General features: G+C 36.3%; 5 protein-coding genes across 9 annotated transcripts; 4 read left to right on the forward strand and 1 right to left on the reverse strand.

Moving 5' to 3' along the window:
- The first annotated feature begins 1,434 nt into the window (after window positions 1–1,434).
- Window positions 1,435–3,225, forward strand: LOC127797737 (protein CANDIDATE G-PROTEIN COUPLED RECEPTOR 7-like). Its single transcript, XM_052330872.1, has one exon. The coding sequence runs from the start codon at window positions 1,649–1,651 to the stop codon at window positions 2,966–2,968; it is 1,320 nt and encodes a 439-aa protein (XP_052186832.1). The 5' UTR covers window positions 1,435–1,648; the 3' UTR covers window positions 2,969–3,225.
- A 5,360-nt stretch (window positions 3,226–8,585) lies between these two features.
- LOC127797191 (small heat shock protein, chloroplastic) lies at window positions 8,586–10,058 on the forward strand. Its single transcript, XM_052329820.1, has 2 exons — window positions 8,586–8,968; window positions 9,378–10,058. Exons 1-2 carry the CDS (start codon window positions 8,683–8,685, stop codon window positions 9,809–9,811), a joined length of 720 nt encoding a protein of 239 aa, XP_052185780.1. The 5' UTR covers window positions 8,586–8,682; the 3' UTR covers window positions 9,812–10,058.
- Window positions 10,059–10,533: 475 nt separating this feature from the next.
- LOC127797190 (serine/arginine-rich splicing factor SR34A-like) lies at window positions 10,534–18,850 on the forward strand. 4 transcript variants are annotated; one of them, XM_052329818.1, is made up of 15 exons: window positions 10,538–10,724; window positions 10,834–10,883; window positions 12,344–12,747; window positions 12,896–13,020; window positions 13,663–13,728; window positions 13,812–13,886; window positions 13,967–14,078; window positions 14,207–14,253; window positions 14,350–14,407; window positions 16,497–16,546; window positions 16,696–16,752; window positions 17,420–17,490; window positions 17,571–17,642; window positions 17,737–17,773; window positions 18,534–18,850. In XM_052329818.1, the coding sequence occupies exons 4-15, from the start codon at window positions 12,934–12,936 to the stop codon at window positions 18,552–18,554; spliced, it is 753 nt and encodes a 250-aa protein (XP_052185778.1). In that variant the 5' UTR covers window positions 10,538–10,724; window positions 10,834–10,883; window positions 12,344–12,747; window positions 12,896–12,933; the 3' UTR covers window positions 18,555–18,850. The 4 variants fall into 4 exon arrangements, with proteins under 4 accessions (XP_052185779.1, XP_052185778.1, XP_052185777.1 ...); XM_052329817.1 differs by having other exon boundaries at window positions 12,362–12,747; XM_052329819.1 differs by lacking the exon at window positions 12,344–12,747 and having other exon boundaries at window positions 10,534–10,724; window positions 17,574–17,642.
- A 576-nt stretch (window positions 18,851–19,426) lies between these two features.
- LOC127797193 (60S acidic ribosomal protein P1-like) lies at window positions 19,427–20,850 on the forward strand. The gene is made up of 4 exons (XM_052329821.1): window positions 19,427–19,500; window positions 19,599–19,692; window positions 20,316–20,528; window positions 20,612–20,850. Exons 2-4 carry the CDS (start codon window positions 19,624–19,626, stop codon window positions 20,663–20,665), a joined length of 336 nt encoding a protein of 111 aa, XP_052185781.1. The 5' UTR covers window positions 19,427–19,500; window positions 19,599–19,623; the 3' UTR covers window positions 20,666–20,850.
- Window positions 20,851–22,536: 1,686 nt separating this feature from the next.
- Window positions 22,537–25,888, reverse strand: LOC127796287 (uncharacterized). 2 transcript variants are annotated; one of them, XM_052328354.1, is made up of 6 exons: window positions 25,117–25,888; window positions 24,509–24,689; window positions 24,199–24,375; window positions 24,029–24,112; window positions 23,545–23,626; window positions 22,537–23,315 (listed from the first exon to the last, which is right to left on the reverse strand). In XM_052328354.1, exons 1-6 carry the CDS (start codon window positions 25,464–25,466, stop codon window positions 22,873–22,875), a joined length of 1,317 nt encoding a protein of 438 aa, XP_052184314.1. In that variant the 5' UTR covers window positions 25,467–25,888; the 3' UTR covers window positions 22,537–22,872. The 2 variants fall into 2 exon arrangements, with proteins under 2 accessions (XP_052184314.1, XP_052184315.1); XM_052328355.1 differs by having other exon boundaries at window positions 24,509–24,671; window positions 25,117–25,884.
- Between the last annotated feature and the right edge of the window lie 712 nt (window positions 25,889–26,600).

Here is a 26,600-nt window from a genome sequence, read left to right on the forward strand (position 1 = left end):
TAGTGTAATGTAGTAACAATGAAAAAGTTGTTTTTTGGTCTAAATTTTGAAAAAGAAAATATTTGTAAAAATTTTTACTTACTTGAAAAAAAATTTAATAGAAAATATTAATTTTGATAATACATATAACGTGCCAAAATATTTTATAAATTAATAAAAAATTAAACATAAAATATCATTTTTGTTAATTATTAAAATTTAATTAAAATTAAAGAGAGCAAATTGACTCAACAGGTGGACACCAAGGGGGTCGGTCCATTACCATGTTTTTTTTAAATATATAAACGTTTACTTTCTATTTTTTTAGAAAATTATATATAGTTTATATATTTAATTCAATATATTTATTTTTATATCTAAGTTTTGTAAATATATTTATATATATGTTTGGTTTAAAATTATATTCATATTTTAAAAATATAACATTTTTAGTTTATAGTAGTTTATAAAAATATTTGAGGGAGGGGACAAGAAAAGATGATAAGGGAAAAATAATTATTATTTTTTTATTTTTTAACATCATAGGAGATGATTATAATTTTCAAAATTATAGAGACATTACTGTAATTTCACCTAATTTAGAAGAGGTTGATACTATATCTTAATATTTTTTATTAGTTTATATTAAAATAAATACATTTGTTTCTATAAAATTAACCATTTAGAGATATTTAGGTTTAAAAATAAATTATTATAAATGAACTTTATTTAAAAATAATATAGATTAATTACATTTTATCCAACCGTCCTAACACGCGTAATAGAAAAACCCTTCAAACATTTCAAGGTTAAGTTTCTTTATCAATTGATTCAAGGGTCATATTTGTAATTTACTTTTTTTGAAAATTAGAAAGTTATGTTATAGTGATTTAGGGGTTGTTTTATTCGTATTTTAATTTTAAAATTATTTTTAATTTTAAGTATTTATTTTAAAATTTTAAAAAATATTTTTTTATTTGTAGTGTATTTTATATTTTAAAAAAATTAAAAATATTTGTGATGAAAACAGTCAAAATATTTTTTTATTTTTTTATAAAAAAATTTCTTGTTTCAAAAAATATATTTTTAAAGGTATGAAAGTAAACTTATTTTTATTATTTTAAAAAATTAAAAATATCTTGAAAACAATAAAAAAAAACGTAACCTTATTTTTCTTATAAAATAGGCTATTCATAAGGTTTAATGTAAATATAAGAAATATAATTTATACTAAAATAAATTTCTAAATTTTAAATGATTTCATTCCAAACATACCCTTCTTAAAATTAAATAATAATATGATTAGATATTTCATTTAGATATATTAATAGCGAAAAAACGCGGAAGGTTTTAATTTTTTATTTTTTTAAAAATTTGTTTTAAATGCCGACCCCCAAAGTCTTGGTCTTGTTTGGACTTTTGCTATAGCTGACAAGACTTGCGGCGTTTCCAAGATGTGCACTTCGCCTTATTTCAGTTCATCCGCCCCCGTAACCCATAGGCAAGGCAAGCAAAAGCCCCTTTTGAGTTTACTTGACTCCACCTGTGCTCCTCCGCTGTCGGCGGTTTCCGGCGGAATTCTTCTTCTCGCTCGTTCTATCAACCCTCAAACCACCAGATCCACTCAAACCAACCAAACACTGCGACAAACTTATCATAATTTCCGAGAATGGTTCAAGTCCGCCTCCAACTTCTCATAGTCGTCGCCGCCCTCTTCTTCACGGCTGCCGTCGCCGAGATCCGGGTCACGGAGATCCGATCCGACGGCGTCTCTACAATCCCCTTGGACGAGTTCGGGTTCACCCACATGGGCCAGCTGGAGCTCAACCTCTCCCAAGTCGCCTTCTCGTACCCTAGCGCCAGCACCAAACCCGACCTCTCGCAAGTCGGGTTCCTCCTCTGCACCCTAGAGTCCTGGATCCAAGTCCTGAAGCAAATTACCGACGGCAAGATCACATGCTCCCTCGAGTCCGTCGCCGTCAAACACGTCTTCACCTTCGACAAATTCGACAAATCCCAAGACGACTTCTACACCAGCTTCAGTGTCACCGACCCGAGTCAGTTCACTCTGGTCTTCGCCAATTGCGTTCGGAAGTTGAAAGTCTCGATGAAAGTTCGCTCCTCGATGTACAATTTCGACGCCAAAACGAATTTCCGCGATTACTTATCCGCCGGTAAAACCAATCTCCCCTCGATTTACTTCTTCTTCTTTCTGATTTACTCTGCCCTAGCCGGTATATGGATTTACATTCTCTACAACAAGCGATTGTCTGCTTTCCGAATCCACTTCTTCATGCTCGCTGTTGTGATTTTGAAAGCTTTGAATCTATTGTGTGAAACTGAGGACAAATCGTTTATCAAAAGGACTGGCACTGCCCATGGTTGGGATGTATTGTTCTACATATTTAGCTTCTTCAAGGGAATTTCTCTCTTCACTTTGATTGTGTTGATTGGGACTGGTTGGTCCTTCTTGAAACCCTATTTGCAAGACAAGGAAAAGAAGGTTTTGATGATTGTGATACCTTTGCAAGTCATAGCCAATGTGGCCCAGGTGGTGATCGGTGAGGCGGGCCCGTTTGCGCACGATTCATACACTTGGAAGCAAGTGTTCTTGTTGGTGGATGTTATTTGCTGCTGTGCTGTGTTGTTCCCGATCGTTTGGTCGATTAAGAACCTACGTGAGGCGGCTAGGACCGATGGGAAGGCTGCAGTGAACTTAATGAAGTTGACATTGTTTAGGCAGTACTACATTATTGTTATATGTTACATTTACTTTACACGGGTTATTGTGTATGCATTGGAGACTATTACATCGTATAGGTATCAGTGGACGAGTGTGGTGGCTGCTGAATTGGCAACCCTTGCGTTCTATATCTTCACCGGGTACAATTTTAGGCCGAAGGTGCACAACCCTTACTTTGCACTCGATGATGAAGAAGAGGAAGCCGCTGCCGAGGCACTGAAGCTTGAAGATGAGTTTGAATTGTGATTGTTTGACGATCATGGAAATTTAGTTCTGGGGATAACTGTATGATGCCTCGGGAAATGAATGTGTAAACCATATGATTAGTAAGGCCGGGGTAGAGATTTAGATACCAGACAGGTTAAATGTTTTTGATATGCATACATTAAACCTTCACTTGATATATTGTGTAATTCTTCTTACTTAATGTTGCCTTTTTTTGTTTGTGTTTGTGAGTTTGATCATGGAAGTTAGTGAATAAAAATAATGTTCTTGTTTGTTTATGACACTCTAATTACTTGCAAACTATTGTTATCTTATCCCTGTCATTATTTGCTATTGTGGTACAAGTACCAGTACTTTTACCCGGAAGTAATCTATATTGGCACGATACTTTGAAAGTCTTGTTTACCTGATATGTTAATGGTTTGGCACTTCTGGAATATGTTAAATGTTATGTTAAATGGTTTTCTTTTCTTGTTTAAAAGGCACTATCTAGGCATCTCTTCCAAGAGAAACAATAAGCTCATCAGCTCTGAAGTCCTTCAGGGTATTGGTGTATACAAGATAAGTGTAGGAAACAAGAAAGGCACTCTCTATGAATTCCGCCGTATTGCCCTGAAGTCCTCAAGGATATTGATGCCTTCCACTTCACCTGCATTCAGAGAATATGCCATAAACCCTAAATTAGATTAGCTGTGCATTTTATTGTTCCAGATGAATGGGAGAAGCACTACAGTTCGGGCTTGGGGAAGGATGTTTTGTCTTTATGATTCTGAATAATTTCTGAGGCTTTTGTGATTATGAAGTTGGTATTTTTGGTAGAATCATAGTTGTTATAAGATGTTTTCCTGGCTCACGATTGATACCAAATGTCTTGGTCCCAGTTTGGATCACCAAGTGATATCACAGGCTTGAAGGATGTTGAACTGGATCAATGGGCAACTAAGATCCTGGCTACTCACCAAGTATGTTAGTTGGAAAACTTGACTGGGGACGACATAAGTAGGATAAGCACTATCTTTTGAGGCTTAGGCAAGGGTAGGTAGACTAACTGTGAATTTTGGGGATTTTCATGGTAATCTAGTACATTGGCATTGAAGTGTTGCTTGCCTTCTCCTTGTTTAGTTTGTTGCTATGCTTTTCTTCTGCCAGGCAAGACAAATGGGAAAGAGGGAAAGTCAACTCCATAGGTTGAGTTGAATAAAGGCCACGTAAGTACACAAGGGTGGGGCCACCCTTTTAGTTCTGCACCTTTCGTTTCTGCGCGCTTTACTTCTCATGGAGCAGCTTCTTCAATGAAAAGAATAGCAATGAAAGGCTTTAGAATGGGATGACCTAGGCACCAAGCATATGCTTGTTCAAAATCCAATGCAATATGCATGACGCACGAGCCTTCGCTTCTACTTTTATTAGGGCTTGTTCTTTTTATTGTTTTTAAATTATTTTTTATTTTTTATTTTTTAAAATACTAAAAACATGTTTATTTTGTTATTTTCAAAAATGTATTTTTGAAAAAAAAAAATTATAAAATAATAAAATGTTGTTTTAAGTATTTTAAGTCAAAAATATGTTGAAAAATTCAAAACACAAAAAAGGGACACCTCTTTTCCCATCTCTCTTTCTACACTCATCGCCTACTCCACCATCTCTTCGTCCTCTCCATTCTCTAGGCGGCCAGCCACCACTAATGTTATCGACATGCAAGGGCTTTGATCATCGCATCTACATCACCATTTGCCACTGCTTGCATCGTTGTCGCCCATACCTCGCTAGCCTTAGCCTTGAGAGAGAAACTCGCCACTATCTTCGCCCGCTATCTCCCCTGCCAATATCGCTCGCACCTGCCCGGTTGCCCCCACGTCATTGGCCATAGAAACCCACCCTGCCGTCGCTCTTTCTCTCTCTACTGATTCAGTTAGAAGTTTAAACTTAGATCTATAGTGATTCGGTTGTTGGATCTTGTTAATTTTTTGGTATGTTGGTCGATGGGGATAAGGGTATCGAGTGGTTGCCTTTAATCGCCAGAAACCATCGGCCACAGTGGCTGGTGGTGACCAACAGTGTATTTTTCAGTTTTGACCAAAAATTAAAAATTAGATCTATGAAAATCTAGCTGTTAAATTTGGCTCATTTTTGTGTATGTTTACCCCCTTGACTTGGCGTTTCTAATGATAGACTCTGATTGTGGGAATCTTCGGTCAGTGGTGTGGTCGCTGACGACCGCGGTTGGTGGCAGTTGTGGCTGGTTTAGGAATAAAATATTATAAAATAATATTTCTCAAAATTCTAAAGTAAACACGTTTTTTAATTTTTTGTTTTGAGAAATAATTTTTTAGAATGACAAAGAGCACGTTTTCAAAAATTTCAAAACACAAAATTAAAAATGAATTTAAAATTTAAAATTAAAAATTAAAATATAAAGAGAACACCACCTTAGTGTTGAAGATGCTATAAAGCATCCAATTGATGAAAGAAATGCATTGTCACGGATCCAAAAACAACATTTTAAGAGGATGAAGTTGGTTTTGGATGAATTGATGGAATTGGTGCTGCCTATGGAAAATTCTATTTGCAAACATAGTTTTGGTTTTTCGTAGCCATAGTTAATTAAAATTTTACATTTGTTATTCGTAACCATCTTTATTACTCTGTATAACCATTTAATTCCAAAATTACCCTCGCGTACACACCCATCTCGCACAACCATCCCACACGCACAGCCACAACCACAGTTGACATCAAACCCTACTCTTCACATCACCTCCCACCCTTTGTCGCCCGCCCTTTGTCATCATCTCCTTCTTTTGCTTGCTCTTTTGCCGTCGTCTTCTGTCACTCTCGCTTGCTTTCTGTAGTTAACAATTGAAAAACATTAAATGACTGTTCAAGTGCAAAAATGATTTCATTCTTACAATTATCTTGATATAAAAAGAAAAACAAACCAATCACACAAATTATAAAATAATTCTAGTGGAGTCGGAGAAATTCTAGGATTCGGGGGACCGAACCTTGAAACTTGGGGTTTCAAACTCCAGGGTTCGGGGAATCCCAAGTTCCTCGAATCTTGGAGTTTGGAACTACAAGTTTCACACTCACATTTTAAACATATATGTATATATATATATATATATAGCTTGAACGCGTTCATATATATATATATTATATCACACTAATTACAGACAAGCTCGATAATGGTATTCAATCTACCATCCAAAACTACAACCAAACACATAGTATATATATGTATGTCTTCTTTAGCATTTTTTTCAACCAAAGAAAACGACTCGAACGTCTTCTTCAACAGGAGCTCGAACCCCAAACCTTAGGGTTCGAGGTGTTTCATAGCATCATAAACCCTAGGGTTCGAGGCGCCTTCATGGCTCTCAAACTGAGGGGGTTTGGGAGGTCATGAAGGGCAGTCGTCGCAGGTCAGTATGGCCAACCCTCTTCTCCGACTGCTTCCCTAGCAATATCTGGTTTTTCAATTATGTGTGTGTATATATATATGTGTGTGTGTTGTGTGTGTATTTGTATAATACAATTTTTAAATGGGAATATTTTAAATATATGAAAAAATGACTGTAAAAAATAAAATAAATGACTAAATAAAATTTCTCGCCACCTATTAAGGGCTACAACTTACAAAGGTGACTACCTTACGAGAATTGGAGTGAATCATGAAAGCAACCAAATCAGGTTACAACTTACAAAGGTGACTCTCTTACGAGAATTGGAGTGAATCATGAAAGCAACCAAATCAGGTTTGTTGAATAGTAGTCGTAAAAATATTTGAACTTGGACCAAACACCTGTAAAAGCCCGGTTAGGAAGGACCATGAGTTTTGGAATTGGAATTTTAATGTATTTTTGTCGTTTTTAATAAAAAAAAAAAGGAGTGTAAGAATTAGAATTCTGTCTACCCATGACTTTTGGAATTATAATTTCAATTAATTAATGATGCTCGAAATTATGAAATAAGAAATTATAATTTTTAGGTCCTATTTATTTATTTATTATTTTTACAAATACCCTTTCCGATGCACCTCTTCTTCTTGAATGTTAGCTATTTAACTCCTTTAAATTATACAATTAGTTTAATTAATTTTTAAACTTTTAAAAATTAGTTACGCTATACTTTTGTTACTAATGACATTAAGAAAATTGACTGCCCACTTCTTGAATTTTGACTCTTTGGTCTAGATAACTCTTGGACTTTTATTTGTCACTAAATTAATCATTTCCCAAAAAGGGTCTTAGATTGTTTTGACAAAAAATAAAAAAAAGTTTAGAAGATGTTTAAGCAAAGGAATTAAAGTTTAAGGTGTATTTAGACTAAAAACTTAAAGTTTAGGAGTGTCTGGTCAATTTACTTTTAACATTGTTTGTAAGGGAGTGGATGTTTATAACTAATTTTAAAAAATTAATGAACAAATTAAATTAATTTTAAATTTCAAAAAGTACTTGAGTTAAATAGCCAAAATTTAAAACACGTATGGATAATTTGTCCTTTTATAGGTTTTATTACATTTTAAACTTTTTCTTATTTTATCTTTCTCGTTTTGCATATCTTTTTGATGCTGATTTTTGTAACTCTTAAGACATCTAAATAATTTAGTTTGTTTTGGTTGAGTGATGAATTTAGTTATTATATTTTAGGAATGATTAAATAAGTTATTGCAATTTTAAACTTGAGATAATTTAACTATTGTATTCTTAAAAAATATGAAATAAGTCAGAATAGTTTTAAATTCCGACAGCCAAATAATTGTTGGTTTGTATATTTTTAAAATATAATAACTAATTTAATATCAAAATAGAGATTTAATCACTTATATTTAGTACTATAATAACATTCTTTCTAAATACACATAGACCGTGCTAATCTCATTAGGTCCGACGTGGTGGAAAGCTCTGTTCCATTCCTAACCTTAGACTCCCAATTTGACCTTGGCTAAAAAATGAGCTAACGGTAATACCATCATCATTGTCGTATTTTAATACTTTCGCGCCTATTTCTAGTCCCATTGACATTTATTATAGATCTCATCTGCACCATACCTTCGCCAAGAAGTCTTGACAACGTCGGATGCCTCAATCTCATCCCACTATCATAGACAAAGGAAATGATACATTCAAATAGATCTACTCATTCTTTTAAATAAATCAGCCTGATTACATATTAAGATATGTTCTTTTTAACTTATCAACACCTTAATAACTTAATCCCTTATTCACTTCACGATTAAAGATTTAGAGTATTTTGTAGGTATTGCCATCTCCTATTTTCCAGTCTCATAATCTCTCATTTGACAATTCTTTGGACAAGGAAGGAACAACACAGTTATAGTATTGTTTTTTTACCATATTTATAATTAACATTGATTTAAATATCTTTCCGTGACAAAGTCGATTAATTAATTAGAAAAGAAAAGACAAAATCGATAACTTATGAGATGCTTCCGGAACGCTGGAGAAGAATAAGACAGAAAAAAAAGAGAAAAACGAAAAACTGAACCGTAAAATTGGTAGCTGAATCGGACACGTGTACGGCCCCAGATCCTTCTCATCCTCTCTGTAATATTCACGACTAATCACGATTCCTCTCGACTCGACCTTCTCATTCCCCTGCCTACATATATTCGTTGCTTCTTCATCTTCCCCCACCTCACTCAGCAGCTGAAAACGCGTTCACAGCAACGATCATCAGACAATCTCTCTCTTCCGTAGTTGCAGCGACCAATGGCTTGTGCGATGGCAACAGCATGCCCCTCTTCTTCTTCGATTCCGGCGCCGAACAGAGTCGGGGCTCACTCCAGGGGGAGTGCGCCGTGCTCGGCGTTCTTTCCATCTTCAGCGCACAAGGTGAGAAGGCCTTGCAGGATGTCCACTGTTAGGGCTCAGGCCACCGGAGATAACAAGGACACGGCGGTTGACGTCCATGTCCAGGGCAACCAGCCACAGCAGCAGCAAGACACAGCCGTGGAGCGCCGGCCCCGGCGTCTGGCTGTCGATGTCTCTCCATTTGGTAAGCTCAATTTCTCTGATTTGTGTCGAAGTACAAGAATCCATTTCTAGTATCAGTTTCATAGGAATTTATACATATTGAAAATTTAATGGATCAAATTCTAACTAGGATGTGTGTTGCTGTCTCTATTACTACTATAGAATTAGTTTGATTGTGTTCTATCGAGATTGATTAAAGATGCTTTTAGAATAGCGCGACGGTGATAAAATTTTGGTTCTGATCTCTTTCTTGTGGAATAAGAAATCAGAATATGCTTGCTAAGATGACATCGCTCCACTCCCATCGGCTTTAATTAAGTTAAATAGCGAAGAGACGGGACCAAATTCAACGGAATTATACCTGCAATTTTTCCGTGGCACAATTGCGTTAATTTTCTACTAGCGGAGAGGCCTAATTCAATTTGATGCAGGTTTACTGGATCCTCTGTCACCGATGAGGACGGTGCGCCAAATGCTGGAAACAATGGACCGAATGTTCGAGGACGCCTGGACGTTCCCCGGAAGCGGCCGTTCTGCGGCCGCAGCTGCCCCGGTGCGTGCGCCGTGGGATGTCAAAGACGAGGAAAACGAGATCAAGATGAGGTTCGATCTGCCTGGACTCTCCAAAGAAGATGTGAAGATCTCCGTTGAGGAAGACGTGCTAGTGATTAAAGGCGAGCACAAGGAAGAAAGCGGTGAGGATTCGTGGTCGGGAAAGAGCTACAGCTCCTACGACACTCGCCTCAGACTCCCCGATAACTGCGAGAAGGATAAGATAAAGGCGGAGCTGAAGAACGGAGTTCTGATGATTTCCATTCCCAAGGCCAAGGTCGAGAAGAAGGTGATCGATGTGCAGATTCAGTGAAAGGGCTTGCCGTACCGTACTAGTTCCGAATCAAATAATGTGGGTATTTTATCTGCTTTCTTGTGTACTGTATGTATAGCAATGGTGCAAAATACAAATCGAATGTATGTTTGAGAATCGAATCAGGTTTGCGGTATACTAGCGGGTAGGTATCGTCCAGAAAAGAAGCAAGGAGCTTGTTTGTAACTGCAAACACTTTGTTTTGCCCTCTCTTTTTTAAGAGACCATTTATGCTCGCTTGGTTAAAGTTCTGTGAAGTATTTAACTAAAATATATAACTATATGTTTTTATATAAAAATCAAAATATCTTAATAAAAAATATATAAAAATATATACTGTAATATATACATCCACAACTGAACTGCCAACCGTCGCCGGCAGGCGCTTCATGTCGGGGGTGGCTGACGACATGGAAGACGCATGGCTAGTTGGCAAGCCTTCTATACAATTATTTATGTTTTATTATATAAGTGAACATTATGTTTGATTGAACTATTTTTATGTGTTTTATTTTAAAAATAAAATTCAACTAAGTTAATAAAATTTAACTTTATAAATTTTAACTAATAATTAATTTTTAAAATAAATTTATTATTATATTAAAATTTATTTTATTTTCTGAAAATAAAAATAGAAACGCAAAGCTGCACAGTGCTGCTCCGACGGGAAGCAACCCACGAGATGAGCCCCATCAGTCCATGATTCTGCGGGCCGGGCCGGACCGGACCCGGTTCCAACCTAACACGCCTTTGCCGTTGTAGGGGTTGCTCACTTTACCTACTGAAGGTGGGCCGCTAACTGCCTTTCTTTACCCTGCCGTATCGAATTGCGAGAGAGAGAGAGAGAGCAGGGTACCGATCATTCGATCGATTACCTCACGCATCTCAGTTCCAGATTTGGAGTACTCCAGAGGTATTTATCAATCACCGCCATCGAATTGATTCGATTCGTTCTTCTCCTTGTTTTAATCCGGGCAAACGTTACTGGTTGTATATATATATATATACATATGTATCTGTAGGAAGGCGAAAGGACGAACGAAGCTTGCGTGCTTGAGCGCTCCTCCTTCTGGTACGTTGAATCGACGGATTTTCATCTGTTTTGCTTTCGTTGCGTTTGCGTTTGGATTTGGATTTGATGAGGTGAGGAAAACGGAAAATGGAAGATAGGAAAAATAAAGTGAAAGAATTGAAGGCTGATTGGCTTGTTTTTCCTGTCTGGTTTGGGAATGAGGTGAAAACAAACGGGTTTTGTCTAGAAATTCATTTATTGGATTGGTTATTTAATGGGAAAATGTATATGTAGAAGGAAATTTGAGAATTAGGGTTTTCATTTTTGGGAATTTATCTTAGTTCCTGCAGTTGATCAGGAATAGAGCTCCCGCTTTTCTTCTATTTACTGTGCTTCAATCAGCTGGAGTCTTATATAATTTGGCGCATTTGTAGTGCTCTCTCTCTCTCTCTCTCTCAAGACATTTTTGTAGTCTTGGAGCAACCTACTGGACATTTGTAAAAAACATGCTCACTCGAATGCACACAATTATATAGAAAGTATGGTGACCCTTGGGAGTGTTTGAAGGGCTGTCCACTAGAACAGTTTATATGGAGGGTTGTTGGCGGTGAACCAATGGGGTTAGAGATTAGGGATGCTCGGACACCATATATAGAACATGTTCAAATTGGCTTGAACATCACAAGTGGAACTCATATCATACTTCTCTATTTCATTTGGTGCTCATGGAGGGAATGTAATCATGGATCTTTTGAAGGGACTGAATGCTGAACTTATAACCTCAAAGGTATTTTGTTAGTCTCTTGTGTTTGTTTTTGACTCAAGGAGGCTAGCTCTTTTTTCTTTAGTTTCTCCCTTAATTTTTCAGGAGATTTGGATGTCCTGGTAGATATACAAGGATTTTTGGGAATTCTTTATCTTCTCTGTTTATTTCGATGTTCAGGATGCAACACCCCCCTTCTCTTTAATGTACTCGACTTGTAAATCATCATTTGGAGAGGCACTATCGTAGTGTATGTCCATCTATGGGAAATGTAGGATTAGAATTCCATGAATTAAATTCTAGGATTTTGTCATACTGTCTGTAAGCTGTTGGTTACTGTTTGAATTTACCTTCCTTCAGACCTTTAGGTTTCATGTTCTAGTTTTACTTCTTGTTGATAATTATGAGTGGAAGGCATGAACTTAAAATCATCTACGTTTCAGTCAGATCTATGCTTGAAAATTCAATTGTTTTCTGGTTTTCGCTGGCAAGTGCCTAAAAATACAGAGAATGTTGAGGATGTGTTGAATGTTTTCCGGAGTGATTTTTCTTCTTCCATGTAATTCAAGCAATCTGAGTAAGGTAAAAACATAAATATGGATAATGTTTTGTCTTCCGAAAGTGAGCAACTGAATTGGGATTCCCAGAGGTGAAATTGACATTTCAGCCCTGGGCATCCCAATTCGGTTGGGCACCCTCTGCAAAATTATCTGCGCCCCATAAATATATGGCAGCCTTACCTCATCTCATGACACAGATGCTTTCTTTATGATAGATGCCAAGCGCTTGGACACATATGAGCTATGGAATCATACATAGGCATGTAACTGGGGAATGGGAGAAATCAGGGTCAAGTTGTGGGTATTTATATAATTGGAGTTCATGCTCACTCTCAGAAGATCTATTCATCTGCAAAAAATTTGGAGAGCAAATTTTGTTTCAAATAAATTATAGCTTTGGAGCAACTTGGAGCATATGAGCAATGGAGAGGAGAGCAAATTTTATTTCAAATAAATTATAGCTTTGGAGCAACTTGGAGCATATGAACAAGGGAGAGGAGAGCAAATTTTATTTCAAATAAATTATAGCTTTGGTGCAACTTGGAGCATATGAGCAAATGGAGCTTGTGGAGCACCGTTCACCTCAAGGATTGCTCTCTTGGTTTGCTTCATAGTGATGCTTTTGCTTTAATTCTACATTGTATTTAGAATTTACACAGCTTTGTGGAATGAACACCAAAATATACTTAGAAACTGGAAATTTTTGTCATATTTTGCCCCCATTAAAAGCTTTTACATCCTGTGTGCAGTGGAACATATTCACTGAGTAGTCTCTCCCGTATTGAAAATGAGTGGTCGTTTTTCTCGAACAATTTACGTTGGTAACCTGCCTGCAGACATAAGGGAATCGGAAGTTGAAGATCTGTTTTACAAGGTTTGAGTTGGATCTCTATCTATCTACTTTTGTTGGCACCCATATGTGTACTTCGTCAATTTAAGTTGAATGATTGGTCTGTTCAATCCTGTCTTTTTTTATCTATGTTTAGAAGAGAATTAGTAATGTAATGGAATGGAAAAGAGTGAATGAGTAAAGGTGGAATGGAGTGCAAAATATTTTCTTTTTGTTTGGGAGAGTAGGGATGGAAAACAATGTAAAATACTTTCTACTTGTTTGAAAGAATAGTGAAAATGGATGGAGTGGGAAGATATTAAACAAAAATTGACATGTAATACCTCTCAATGGGAAGATAGAGTCTTGTTTAAGTCAAGGGAAAATTTGAACTTCTATAAAATTATTTAGGTTAATGTTGTTGAAAAACGGTTTTCCACTGTCGACCCATTTCTGTTCCCGATTTTCCTCTAATTCAAGGAAGACAAAAGATAAGGTTTTGGAGGAGAATATATGGAAAGTGTTTTCATTAATTTCCATTTCATTAGTATTGCCGTTCTCAAATGGCTAGAACCTCATTCCCACCCATTTCCATTCTATCCCCCCTTTCCTGAGCACACTATAATGAACCTCAAAGTTGAGTACTTATCAGCATGTTTGAGATATGTACTTTTTTTGGTCTTGCAGTATGGTCGTATATTGGATATTGAATTGAAGATTCCTCCACGGCCTCCTTGCTATAGTTTTGTGGAGGTACTTCTTTTTCCGCTCTGGGTTTTACTGAAAACAGAGCACCTTCATGATTTTATTTTTTTTGAATCTATTTAATGTGGTAGTTCGAGAATGCTCGGGATGCTGAAGATGCAATCAGAGGACGGGATGGCTACAACTTTGATGGTTGTCGGTTAAGGGTAATATTGCTTTTCTATTGATTTGGCATGTCTAAATATTTATGTTTTAGGGTTAATTTGTCAAATTTACCTTTTTGCAGGTTGAGCTTGCCCATGGTGGTAGAGGTCCATCTTCTTCAAGTGATCGTCGTGGTAGTTATGGTGGTGGTAGTGCGGGGCGTTATGGGATTTCACGTCATTCTGAGTACCGAGGTACAACCAACATTTTTTGTTCTACTATATTAATAAATGCTCTTTGTTTTCCACGTAACCCTTTATGTTCAAGGCTTGTTCTAAGTTTCCTTAAATGGTATTGGCTGCATGTATATTTTGGTGTACAGTTATTGTTCGTGGTCTTCCATCATCTGCTTCATGGCAAGACTTGAAGGTATGTATGGTCATTGTATGTGCAGAAAATTTGTTATGTTTCCAAGTACCTGTTCTCTCTATGCTGCCACATTGTGATCGTTGTGGGAAATTTCAGGATCATATGCGAAAAGCTGGTGATGTGTGCTTTGCTGAAGTTTCCCGGGACAGCGAGGGTATGATTTATAAACCAACTATTTGTTGTAATTGGAATAATTAAAACATAGCATGTGGAAGCTCTGTGTAGTTGGAGTATAGCATTCAGCAATGAATATTAAATAATTTTTTGGGGGCTTTAGGGGGCTGTTTAGTTACAGAAACATTTTCCAATTTTCTATTTCATCTCTAGTTTCCCTTTTCCACAGAAAATTGGAAAATGCATTTCATTGTTAAATATGGAAAACCATTTTCTTATTTGAAAACTAAAAATAATATCCCAAATGGTTATATAAAGCGTGTTGACTATTATTAATAATATTTTTATTCTTTTTCTTAAATTTTAGAAATTTTATGATGTTAATATTGTTGTTATTAATATTTTGACCATTTATTATTAGTCAATTTACTAATTATTAATTTTTTAGTACTATTAACTAATATTTTGATATTATTAATAGTATAATACAATTGATTTTTAATCAATTTTAAAATTATATGTAGTCTAATAAATTATTTTTCATTAATCAAAATATCTGTTTATTGATATCAATATAATCAAATTTTATATTGTAATAGTATTATTAATAAATATAAATTCATATTTCTTATTATTTATATTGATATCAATATAAATATAATTAATTTTATTTTGGTCGAAGTGGAGAAAAATTTGGAAAATTTTCATTTTCCTTTGGGTAAAAATTTTTTAGGAAATTTTTTCCAATTTCAGTTCAATTTTGGAAAATTGGAAACTAGTTTTCCTGTTTTCCATTTAGGAGATTTTGGTTCTTTTTGCTAAGTGTAAATCTTTGTATTTGAACATGTTTCCTTGTTTTCCATTCTCTATGGAGTAATTTTCCAGAAAACTAAGGTTGTTTTCCTGAATTGAACAGCCAATAGGTGTTTTGACTAGTAAGACATCCTCTTGGCATGATGACAATGAAATGAAATGAATAAGATACAATATTTGTGTTTTTTTTCTAGTAACTGTTGCGTGACCCATATGCATTTCATAAATATTATCTTATTGGTCACTTGAGATTCTATTGTTTTATAACAGGGAAAGTGTATTAAGATGGTCATTGTGTTGATTGACTTGTTATGTTGGTTGGTATATTTGAAAACTTCGAATGTTATGTATGCTGATTTGTATTTTTACAAATTTTGAATGTTATGCTCTATGTTGGTTTATATGTTTCAAATCTTTGAAAGTAATTCCGTATTGGTTTACATGACTTATTATGTTGATTTGGAAATATTGTTGTTACATTTCTACTGTGAATATTAAAATTTTGGCATGTGTTCAAATTTGAGAATTTTTAATTAAATTGACATTTTTTAATTAAAATTAGCATTGGATTTGAGATTTTTGCAGAAGTACTATTGAAAGGGATCCAAACCTCAGCTTAGACCTGCCAATTAGACTGGTGGGTTTTAAGCAAAAAGATAAACCTGCCAGTCTAACTTGTTGGTTTCATGTATTAAAATTTTATTCAGCGCACTATTTTGAAGTTGTTCTCTAGCAGTCAAATGAACTTGTCTTTTAATAAAAGTACTCCAAATTTTTTGTCCTTCAAGAATGGATGCAGGCAAGTGTAAGCTTAGTGTTATTTCATAAATCTTAATTGGACTGGGAATGACGTGGATATTAACCATATTTAAAGTAAAGGATGATTAGTCTTGCTGATCACTTGGTACGTAAAGGACACTGGCCAGGCTGAGAATTCACTTAATTACTTTGATTTGATCAGACAATTCTTTTTTTCTCTTTCCTTTTTCCTGTTCTGAGTGGTTGGGGGGAGAGCTGGGGGCACTACATTGTCGTTGCATACAAGAGGCCTGCCATATATGCCAACAGTACAGTCCTTACATGCATAAAATCCTGCTGGATTATGGCTTAGATATTATATTGTCCAAAATGTGGAAATTCTGCTATATAGAGGTGATATATGTTGTGATATGGATAAATGTCCCATGCATATCAGATGTTTGACTCGGTCCTTCATATGTGCTGGCTTGCACGCCTTTTCTTTGTACTGCAACAATCATTGTTTACTGTACATTTTTTTAATCCTGATTTTACCATGCCAAATTGTGCTTCTTCAGGAACCTTTGGTCTTGTTGATTATACCAATTATGAGGACATGAAATATGCTGTAAGTTGTGCGGAATTATTTTCTGTTGTAATTTTGTTTTCTTTGTTGGTTTGTTCTCCGTTTTCAATTTTTGACATAATATTTGCCAAGAAAGCATGAATTTTTTTTCCAGTTAACTAACTGCTCTTATATTTTTGGGTGTTACTCAGATTCGGAAACTTGATGATACTGAATTTAGAAATCCTTGGACCAGAACTTATATTCGGGTACTTCTGATTCTCTGCTATATGTGTTGGAGTTGCAGTAATTTAGCTTTTATCTTTCTTCTCCCGCCACCCTTAAAAGAGATTAAAAAAAAAGTGTAGCACTGTTTCCTTACATTTTAGAGGGTTTTTCCCCTTTCAATTTTAATTAACATACGTTGGAGCTGAATTGAAATATTTTTAATCACTATAGCCTGCTTCATCTTGGAGTGGACGACTCCCTGCATCCCATATTTTTAGCCTTTAATATGCCTTACCCTACATCCTTTATAGAGAGGTGTCAAGTTTGCAATGGTAAAAGTTATGGCTTGGGATATGGAATCCAAAGCAGTAGGTAAAACTGAGGAACAAAATCAATCCCAAGCAGGATTTCTATCATCGAACCCACTAGCTTTTACTTTCTATCCCTAGCTAGTCTTATCCTGCTTCTATGTCACTTACGTATCTTGTTAGGGGCTGGGCATTTCTGTTCCATGACTTCATTGGTGAAATTGCTGCCCTCCTTTGGGTCAGTATTATTTCCCTTGGGTAACTAACTGAAATGCACTGTGATGCTACAAACTCTCTCTCAAAAGGATTTTGGGCTGGGATGCTTGTTCACAAGCTTTCTCATAAAGGAGCTTGATTAGAATCATAACATAAACCTATGTTCGGTTAATTTTTTTGGTAGGTGAAGAGGTATGAGAGCAGTCCATCAAGGAGCCGCAGTAGAAGCAGAAGCCCTCCAAGGAGGAATAGGAGGTATAACACATGCCAATTAGTTTGTTTTGCGTTATTTCCAATTTTTCTGATACCTGAGATACTTGCTGATCTAATTGCAGCAGATCTCCAGAACATTCTGCATCCAGATCACCATCAAGATCTAGATCCCAGTCTCCTTTGAGGTCAACAAGGTATTAGGGCTTGGTGTGTTGCCCATTCCTGTGCTGTTTCCCAAGTGCTCTTTCTAACATCTATTTTGCTTATTTTGGTGACCAAAATTTTTAGACCAAGATCAAGGTCGAGGTCAGCATCTCCTCGTCAGGTAAGACTGCCAATTAAATCTTGGGGGGGGGGGGGGGGGTGAATGTGCATCTATTATACATGCAAATGCTCACATTGAAGTTCGTCAGTGGATAAAACTATCAGAATTATAGGGTGAATGTGCATCTATTATACATGCAAATGCTCGCATTGAAGTTCGTCAGAGTGGATAAAACTATCAGAATTATAGGATTATAACTCTACAAAAAGAAAAAAAAAGAATTATAGGATTATAGGAAATTCATGGAATAGTAGGTATTTTTAGGAGGATCAGCTCATCCTTGGCCAAATAGTACTAATTATATTTTGGATAGAGTTCAAACATATCCCTTGGGGGTTTAGGTCATCTTTAGAGACAACATTTAGTTTAAATTTAGCATTTAATGCCCCTGTAATACATATTTTTCTTTTTCCTTTTAAACAGCCCATTCTTTTAGGTCAAGTTGCTAATGACGTTAAAAAAAAAAAGAGGGGGGTAAAATTTAGTAAACCTTCTTTAAGGTCAATGTGGTTTAAATTTCGGATGAGGTTTATCAAAAATGTAGTTTTTGATAAGTTAATGTGGCTAAACTCCAAACTAATCGAATGGACTGTTTAACATAGATTTTAAATGTTGAATTTAAAGCATAGAGGTCTTTTTATAAATGGCCAAAACCACATGGGGTTTGGGTGAAATATTTTGATATATTGTTGGATCATTGTTATTATTATGTCCCATTAATATCTGATGAATCACCTATTGAAACTTCATGGCGTCTCAGGCACGATCTGGCAGTGGCTGATTTGCGTGCAACTTGACCTTGTAGCTTGCTCGCTCAGATGGGAGGGACAAATAGATGGGAGAGCGTAGTCTGTTGTGTTGTGTGCGCGCTATCTGGGTGGGCCGAATTGCTCAGAAGTGTCATTTTGGAACATTAATATCTAGAAATATGTGGAACTTGGTAGATGTCACTGAGTCTGACCGTACTCTCTTTTATTGTGAATTCACCTAGTGGCTGGTAAATTCCTAGCGTTTGTTTTGTTGTTGACTGCATATTGAACAACTTATTGGCCTAAATGATCAAGTCTTGGGATGTCAGATGTGCCTTCAAAAACATATTTCATATGCCTTCAATAACACACACAGACTTTAACTTGAAATCTAGAAAAGGTATGGTGGAGAGGTTAAAATGCCTCTTAGCCCCATGCATTCGCTTTCCCTATTTGGAATGTATATAATTTATATTAGTTTGTGAAGATTATATGTCAAATTTATTTGTGAATATAATATTTCTCAATAAACAAAGGCAATTCTTAGACACGAAAGATTTTAGTAATTTATTATTTTTAACCTTTTTTAAGAAAAATATTGAAAGTATTTTAGAAAATTAACAAACTTTCTAATTCCATCTGGTGTTTGTAATAGAATGGATTTTGTAAAATCATCAAACTATTTAGCCAAAATTTTTAACGACGACCCATTTTGGTTTTGGTGGGCTTCTCAGAAAATCTCCCGAGTTTTTTTTTTTTTTTTTCAAAAGATGACAAAATCCTCTGAGCTTTGAGCCTTACATGGTTTTGGCCCAGGAAGAGGGATCCATTGGGCCAGTAAAATGTTGGGCTCATAGCCTCACTACGTAACGTGCAGCCAGCCCTAAACATCTACTATATATATCACCAAAAACCCTAAACAGAAAACACTCTCCGAGCCTCCTGCACACGAGCGTTCCATTCGCCTTCCAGCAGCAGGTAAGTTCGTCCATGGATTAGACTCTTATATCTGCTTTCATTTTCTCTCTCCGATTCATATATTGGAGGCGATCAATATCTGGTTTCTCTTCCTCTAGGTCTACCAAATCATCTCGGCCGAAGATGTCTACCTCAGAGCTTGCTTGTGCCTACGCCGCTTTGATCCTGCACGACGATGGCATCCCGATCACCGTAATCTTTTTTCTCTTTTGTAGATCTGCTTGCTGTGAAGTGCTTAAAATTGTTTTGTTTTTGTTTCCTGAAGTGACTCATATATAGCGTTAGTTAAATATTTGAAATCGTGTTCTGGGAGGCGCCGAAGATATGGCTTTTAGTGTTTGTGAAATACTTTCGTACAATAAGGGAAATGGCGATGAGGACGTAGGGCTGGTTTTACATTTCCACTGTTCTTTTTTTTCTTCTCTATTTCTGTGTGTGGAGAAGTTACGGAAAAAGGTTTAAAGTATATCATATGGCGACCTCTGTGAGATAAATCTATCTTGATTCACATAGGAAAAACCTTTGTTATCTCAATTTTAATTCAAATATACTTGTATTTGCAAGTAACTTTGTTGTTCCAGCCTTCTTAATGTTGACCTATATTGTATGGGAATTAATTGAAACAGAAAAGATTAAAATTTACTGGTGCTCGTAGATTTCCCGTACGCAACCATGAACGAACGCTAATTTTTCTTCCCCACCCCTCAATGGTTGATATTCCAAAAGGCAAAACTACTAGAACCTTAAAAATTGTGAAAATGTGGCTTGGTGGACGGAGAAATTTCATGGTTATCTTATGTTTATGATGATGGCAGGCCGAGAAGATTGTCAAATTGGTGAAAGCTGCAAATGTGCAAGTGGAATCCTACTGGCCTGGCCTGTTTGCCAAGTTGCTGGAGAAGAGGAGTGTTGACGACCTTATCCTGAATGTTGGATCCGGTGGAGGTGGTGCAGCTGCCATTGCTGCTCCCACTGGTGGTGGTGGTGCTGCCCCAGCCGCTGCAGCTGCTCCAGTTGAGGAGAAGAAGGTATGGATATATGATACTAGTTAGCTATTTTTTGATATATATATTCCCATAGAGTTAACAATTGCTCTTTTAATGTTTTACAGGAAGAACCTAAGGAGGAGAGTGATGAAGACATGGGATTCTCCTTGTTTGATTAGGGGCTATATTCAGTGCGTTTGAATCGTCTAGAGAATTTCTGAGACCAACTTGGCTTAGTTTTTCAAGTTTATTTATAAAATTGTAGGTACTCTGTTGGTTTGTTACTTTTCTGTTTGAGAACTTATATCAGAATTTTGAGTTGTTAAATTGGGTTATATTCACAATTAATGTCCTTATGGTTCTATGTTTTGTTGCATCTATTTAGTTTAATGGTAGTAGCCTATTGATGATTTGCTCTGGAAGTCTAATGTGATTTTGGCCTCAACAGCCGCTAGGTGAACTAGCTTCTGGTTTTTGACAGTACTACTGGTGAACCAAAATTTCTTATATTCTTCTAAGCCTCATTGGGTATCAGTGGTTGTCTATCTCTTCCACGCATTTTTTTAGAAGGCTTGATCTTTTCAGGTATTGAGTTTATTTATCTTAATGTGCCCCGATGAGTTTGAGTTCATGTTCATTTGAAATCACAAGAGTGTAATGTTGTAAATAAGAAAATTTTTGAATTGGAGATTCGTGAATCAGTTTACTACATATTGAAAAGAAACAGGTATAGTTTTTGGTATGTAGAGCTCTTGAGAAGCTAGGGTTTCAGTTTCAATATTTATTATTAGCTCCCACAGAGAAGAAACTTAAGAGAGAACTGACCAGTTCCAAAATTTGGGATTTTGCTTTGTTTCTGCGATATGGGTGTTTCCGGATGGAATTTGAGTTCTTTGAGCTGGAAAACATGCTTAAAATGCCATAAGCTTCTTGCTTTGAGTGTAGCTGTATCTATAATACGAGAAAATTAGATATATTGTTCTCTGCCTAGCATAAACTAGGGGTGGGCAGGGCAAACCTAAATCTTAACCGAACCAGGGTGTTTGGTTTGGCTTGGTTTTTCATGGGGAATGGTTAGGAGTGCTGGAAAATTGATCCAAATTGAAGTTTAAATCTGAACCGAAACGAACCTGAACCATATATAAGCCCCTCTTTATTTTTTTATTTTTGTGTGCGGCTATTTTTCATTTTTTTCCTACTGAATCTACTCATATATGGGCGAAGAACCCGCAGTCAGTCGTCTCTCATTCAAATGATTATTCATGCTGCAGTTAATATGCGATGCAGTTGCAGTTAATGTTAGCAACATAAAGTGATTCACGTTGCCATAAATTTGTCTTGTGGTTTGACACTCAAGACGCTGTTGCATTTAATTTTTCTATGTTTTTTATTCATTTTATTGACTAGATTGTTTATTATGCAAAAATTAAAAATATGACAGGTGATTCATGTTTTATCGTTGGAGATGATTCAAAATTGTTGCAGTGAATTGAACATCTAATAGTGTTAGGCTGTTGCACACTTTTTTAGATAGGATTTATAGTTTGGATGCCGTTAAGAATTTATAGATTCCATCGACACAATCAAAGTCTCACCTTTGCTAAGGGCAACAATAGTCTTGTTTAGACTTAAAAATATTTTGATATGATATCTCATTGGATCTCCATCACGCGACAGCCTTTGTCAGGCTAGATGTTAGAAGTTTTTCATGATTTGTAGAACTCTAATGGGTTAATAATAATAGATTGTTCCTGTAATTAAGAAAATAAGGCAATAAATAAAACAGACTAATGAGCAAAAGTTCAAGGCACATATAACTGACCCCATCCCACAGTTAATATTTTCATCAACTACTATTATTTTTTTTTTTTCAATAACCCAGGTGTTCAGGCTTTGCCTGCCTAATTTTGGAAGAGATCGACTTTCTCCTTTAGTTCAGCCTCTGGATAAATCAGATGTCATAAGTTTATTTACACTTCTAAACGAATATGTGATCAATCCCTGTTAAAGGAGAACTACCATTATTTCTCATCTCGGTAGGCATCAATCCTAATGGGAATGAAACAAGATTTTCTCTGATAAACAAATGGGAACAAGCATGCGTTGTAGATCAATCCAATACATAATAAAAAGTAGCCAACCTCTAGTGTATCTTCCTGAAACAAAAACTCTGATTTCCAGTAAATACAAGACAATATGGTCTCTGTGGTACAAATGGGTTTGGCTTGGACAAAGAAGAAAGAAATCTGGAACCCTCATTTCATGAGAGTACTGGGAAGCGAGGAAAGCTCAATTATCAGGGAGATAAAAAAATAAACACAGAACAGCTCAATGGTGAATATGAGATAAATCAGTAGTTGTACTGTTAGCTCCCCCTTTTGCAGAACTATAATCTCCTTCCTATGTTTCCTAACCTCCGGGCGACGCCAAAAATAAGTACCTTAGTCAGGAGGCCTCTGTCAAGGCTACAAGCAACAACGACAGCCCCACCGAAAACCAAGAGCTTGGGTATGTTCAGACCCCCTGGCTTCTCGGGTGAACTCAGCTCTTGGGCCTCGGGTGAATTTTCAGCACCCTCCAGGGATTCCAAATATTCTGGATTGATTTTGGTGTTGATCTGAGCCATAAATGCAGATCGGGAGAGTGGAGACCTGGATGCTGCTCTTGCCTTCTGGTAGGCCCGTAAACCACGCTCAATTTTCTTGACAGCTCCCCACATTCCCTGCCGAACTCCAAATTTTGCAACTTCCCATGGGATGCCCATATCTTCATGATGGAACAGTATCACCTCACACGCCGTCAGCTGGCCGCTTCTTTTCTGTGATGCCGCTGTGCACCATATAACACAATGCCTAATTTGTTGAAAATCCATCCCAAGAAAGTCTAAAACTACATAGCATGCTAATGATAGATTTGTACTTTTAGCAGGATCCCTTGGCACGGCCAAACGCCACCTGGTGACATTAATGCCTTGGCCATGTTGTTGTTCTAGGATCCCTAATTTAGACCCAAAGAGAGGCCACCTACTAGAAGGAGAAATTTTAAAAGCTCAATTTACCTGCTTGAATACACCAACTAGAATAATAGAGGTCAACACGTCTCGGTTTGTCCCGTCTTGGAACAGAAGGGCAGGGCACTCCCTGGTAGAGGAAATAAATGGATAGTCAGGTAGGTTCACTGAAACATTAGCAAGTAGAACAGGAAGAATCAGCTACCACAATGAGAAACCAAGATAAAACAACTAAATTCCCATTTAACTCTAAAAAATCCTCCCTTGTGTACCTTTGGTACCAATCATTCCAACTGTTTGTTTTAAGGTAAAATGGATCGACTTAGTTAAGGTTGCTCGAGCTTGTCAATTTAAACGCATCGATGACATGATGCCCCAAAAGACTACATCTACCACAACCACCTCCCTTGTTCTTAAATTCAACTCAAGAGAAGTAGTTCTTAACAACAATTACTAATTTACTACTATCTGAGAATTGCAGTATCGTTGTTGTCGCACGTTGAAAGTTATTGATGTGTCCTCCTTGATGTACCTTTGTCACGCAGTAATATGATCTTCCCGATTCCCAAATTCGACGGCCTATTGTATATTCTCTGTCACTACAAAAAAAGGGGAACTGTGCCAAAGACCATCAGTCCAAGATAAGATTTGCACCCAGAAACGGCATCTGAACTATGAGAGCTACAAAGTGGATTTACTCACCTTCCTTATCCAATGCACAACCATGGTTCCAGTGGTAAGGCATTCTTCTATGGTGGCAGAATGTATAAGCATATCATCCCACTTCAATCGGAATTCATCATCCCAGAAGAAATCCCTTAATAATTCAGGAGTGGCATTTTCATATATAGTTCTGCTGCAGTATTGAGGAGGACCAGTCTAACAAACCGATCAAAAGATAAGAGACAAGCAACATTAGATACTTCAGCTCAATAAAATGTGCCCATATATTAGATGGAACAATTGGCTAGTTGATAGTAATTCACACTATCGTTAATGGGGAAAGCCACACCTGCGGATCTCTCTGCCACGCTTGGTAACTCATACCAGGGGCGGAACGATCCATCATATGTTTCCAAGCAGGACCTCCGTCTTTCCTCTCAACAAGATGGCTTAAATGTTCTAAATCCTTCTCTGTGACAGCAACAGGCTCTTTTTCTGCAAGCTGTGATGAACTGGGGAAGTAACGAAAGCTGTCAGTAGTTTTTTTTTTAGCAAAATTGCCAGAGATGTAGTGCCTATTGCTTTGAGCTATACATAAAACTTGGATTTAGGGAGACAAAGCAAAATGGGCAAAAGAACAATCCAACAACAACAATAACAACACCAACCCTTATCCTACTATCATGGGTTGTTAAGCATGATTTACTAGTGATATTTCATCATTTAATTTGATTATCCATTCAAATGTATATGGCAGAAGTAATGACATTTTCAGACCCCTAGCACTAATATTATGAATGAACAGACAAGGACAAAAGGTTCATGGAAGAAGTCTTTAGGATATGGATAATGTTTCATATGGTTATTTCAAAGCCATGTTTTGGCATTAACCAATAAGTAATTCTATTGCAGGTTAGACATTTCTGAGAATTCTGAATGCAACCACAATAAACTTGCCTGCAATTTGCTGCATCAGTGAATGGGGCAGAAACCTGTTGCTTATCCGAGCCATCTTCCACACCAGAAGACCTAAAACTTGGGTTCCCAATTTCAGAGGAATTGAAGTTTTGGGCTGAGCCAAAACCCTCTACAGGGGAAGAAATGCCAGACAATGGTGAAGACAGTGCTGAAAGATTAAATTTTCCAGTGGAATCCAAGGTCGCCCATCTGGGCTTCCAAATCCATCCCGCCAAAACCCCAACAAAAAAAGCAATCCAAACAGGAAAAAGAAACAGTAGCATGTCAAGAAAAACTCCCCCAATTGTGGGTCTTCCCAGAATCTCCAAGAAAGACCCAACCAAGGCCATAACCAGCCTTAAGATTGACAAGAAGAAAAAGAAAAAAGGGGGGGTTTTGGTTTTGATAAAAACCTAGACAAATTCAACAAGAAAAAAGAGGGGAGAGGAAGACAAAGAATGTAGTTGGCGTTTGGGATAGGTGATTGGGAAACGAGTGGTGAAGAGATGGGTTTGTTGATTACTTGAGTGGCAGTGATTTGGTTTCATTCCAAGGGATTTTTGGCTTGGGAATATGGCCAATTGAGGAGTGCGTGTGAATGGAAATGGATCGTGCTTGGCAATTTCCCCCAATTAACTGCCACCGCCAATGTGAATATCGTTTTAGTTGACAAACAATTTCAGCAACCGAACAAACAACTTCTAGTTGTGTTCAAGTCAATTTTAGCATCTTTGCCATTTCTATAACTCTATTCTTGTGGTGCGTTTGGGATCCGTTCTACAGCAAACGAAAATTGGGGGGAAAAAGCAACCCGAAACCAATTAGGGCACAAGTTTTATAGATTTTTTTTTTTATAACATAAAAAATTCAAAAAATCCCTCAATCACATACATGTTTCGAGTTGGGTCTATCTCATCTCTTCTAAAACTCACAGTCCGTCTATTTTACAGGTTTAGGTGAACAGATAAGTTTATCGTAAGTCGAAACTCTTCAGATAAATATAAACAATTGTGAAAAGTCGCATAAAAATAGATTCGAATCCACGATTTTTTAATATTTCAATCTTTCAAATGTGTAAGTGAATCATCTGCGTTATCTCGAGATAATAAATTTTATAGATAATAGGAAGACATATATATATATTTTAATTTAAGAACCACAATAAGTATTTAATATCCTTTAAATTTATTTTACTTTTTTGATAAAAACAAAATTTTTAATCGGACTCTTATAGGTTTAAGAAAGACTTAAGATGGATATGAGTTTAGAATTTAAAATTTAAGATTTATTTTTAATTAAATCTCATTACAATTTTTTAATTAATTTTTATTTTCTTTTATATATATAATATTATTTTTATAGATATATGGTTTTAGGTCTACTTTTGATCAAATGTGACCATATGATATGATCTCATAAAAAAGTGACCATATCATGATTTATTTCTCATATTTAATTTTTTAAATTTAAAATTTGTTTTTAAT

This window comes from Diospyros lotus, chromosome 3, assembly GCF_014633365.1.
Source record: "Diospyros lotus cultivar Yz01 chromosome 3, ASM1463336v1, whole genome shotgun sequence".
Lineage (NCBI taxonomy): Eukaryota > Viridiplantae > Streptophyta > Magnoliopsida > Ericales > Ebenaceae > Diospyros > Diospyros lotus.

What these genes read in the sequence shown, in the direction of transcription:
- LOC127796287 (XM_052328354.1), bottom strand. Translation starts at nt 25,466, where the DNA reads ATGGCCTTGGTTGGGTCTTTCTTGGAGATTCTGGGAAGACCCACAATT. An exon ending in ACTGATGCAGCAAATTGCAG is followed by an intron (nt 24,690 to 25,116) that starts GCAAGTTTATTG and finishes AACTACTGACAG; the next exon opens with CTTTCGTTACTTCCCCAGTT. An exon ending in TTGTGCATTGGATAAGGAAG is followed by an intron (nt 24,113 to 24,198) that starts GTGAGTAAATCC and finishes TCTTTGGCACAG; the next exon opens with TTCCCCTTTTTTTGTAGTGA.
- LOC127797737 (XM_052330872.1), top strand. Translation starts at nt 1,649, where the DNA reads ATGGTTCAAGTCCGCCTCCAACTTCTCATAGTCGTCGCCGCCCTCTTC.
- LOC127797191 (XM_052329820.1), top strand. Translation starts at nt 8,683, where the DNA reads ATGGCTTGTGCGATGGCAACAGCATGCCCCTCTTCTTCTTCGATTCCG. An exon ending in TGTCGATGTCTCTCCATTTG is followed by an intron (nt 8,969 to 9,377) that starts GTAAGCTCAATT and finishes AATTTGATGCAG; the next exon opens with GTTTACTGGATCCTCTGTCA.
- LOC127797190 (XM_052329818.1), top strand. Translation starts at nt 12,934, where the DNA reads ATGAGTGGTCGTTTTTCTCGAACAATTTACGTTGGTAACCTGCCTGCA. An exon ending in ACGTCATTCTGAGTACCGAG is followed by an intron (nt 14,079 to 14,206) that starts GTACAACCAACA and finishes TTTGGTGTACAG; the next exon opens with TTATTGTTCGTGGTCTTCCA. An exon ending in TCTCCTTTGAGGTCAACAAG is followed by an intron (nt 17,643 to 17,736) that starts GTATTAGGGCTT and finishes CAAAATTTTTAG; the next exon opens with ACCAAGATCAAGGTCGAGGT.
- LOC127797193 (XM_052329821.1), top strand. Translation starts at nt 19,624, where the DNA reads ATGTCTACCTCAGAGCTTGCTTGTGCCTACGCCGCTTTGATCCTGCAC. An exon ending in ACGATGGCATCCCGATCACC is followed by an intron (nt 19,693 to 20,315) that starts GTAATCTTTTTT and finishes TGATGATGGCAG; the next exon opens with GCCGAGAAGATTGTCAAATT. An exon ending in CTCCAGTTGAGGAGAAGAAG is followed by an intron (nt 20,529 to 20,611) that starts GTATGGATATAT and finishes AATGTTTTACAG; the next exon opens with GAAGAACCTAAGGAGGAGAG.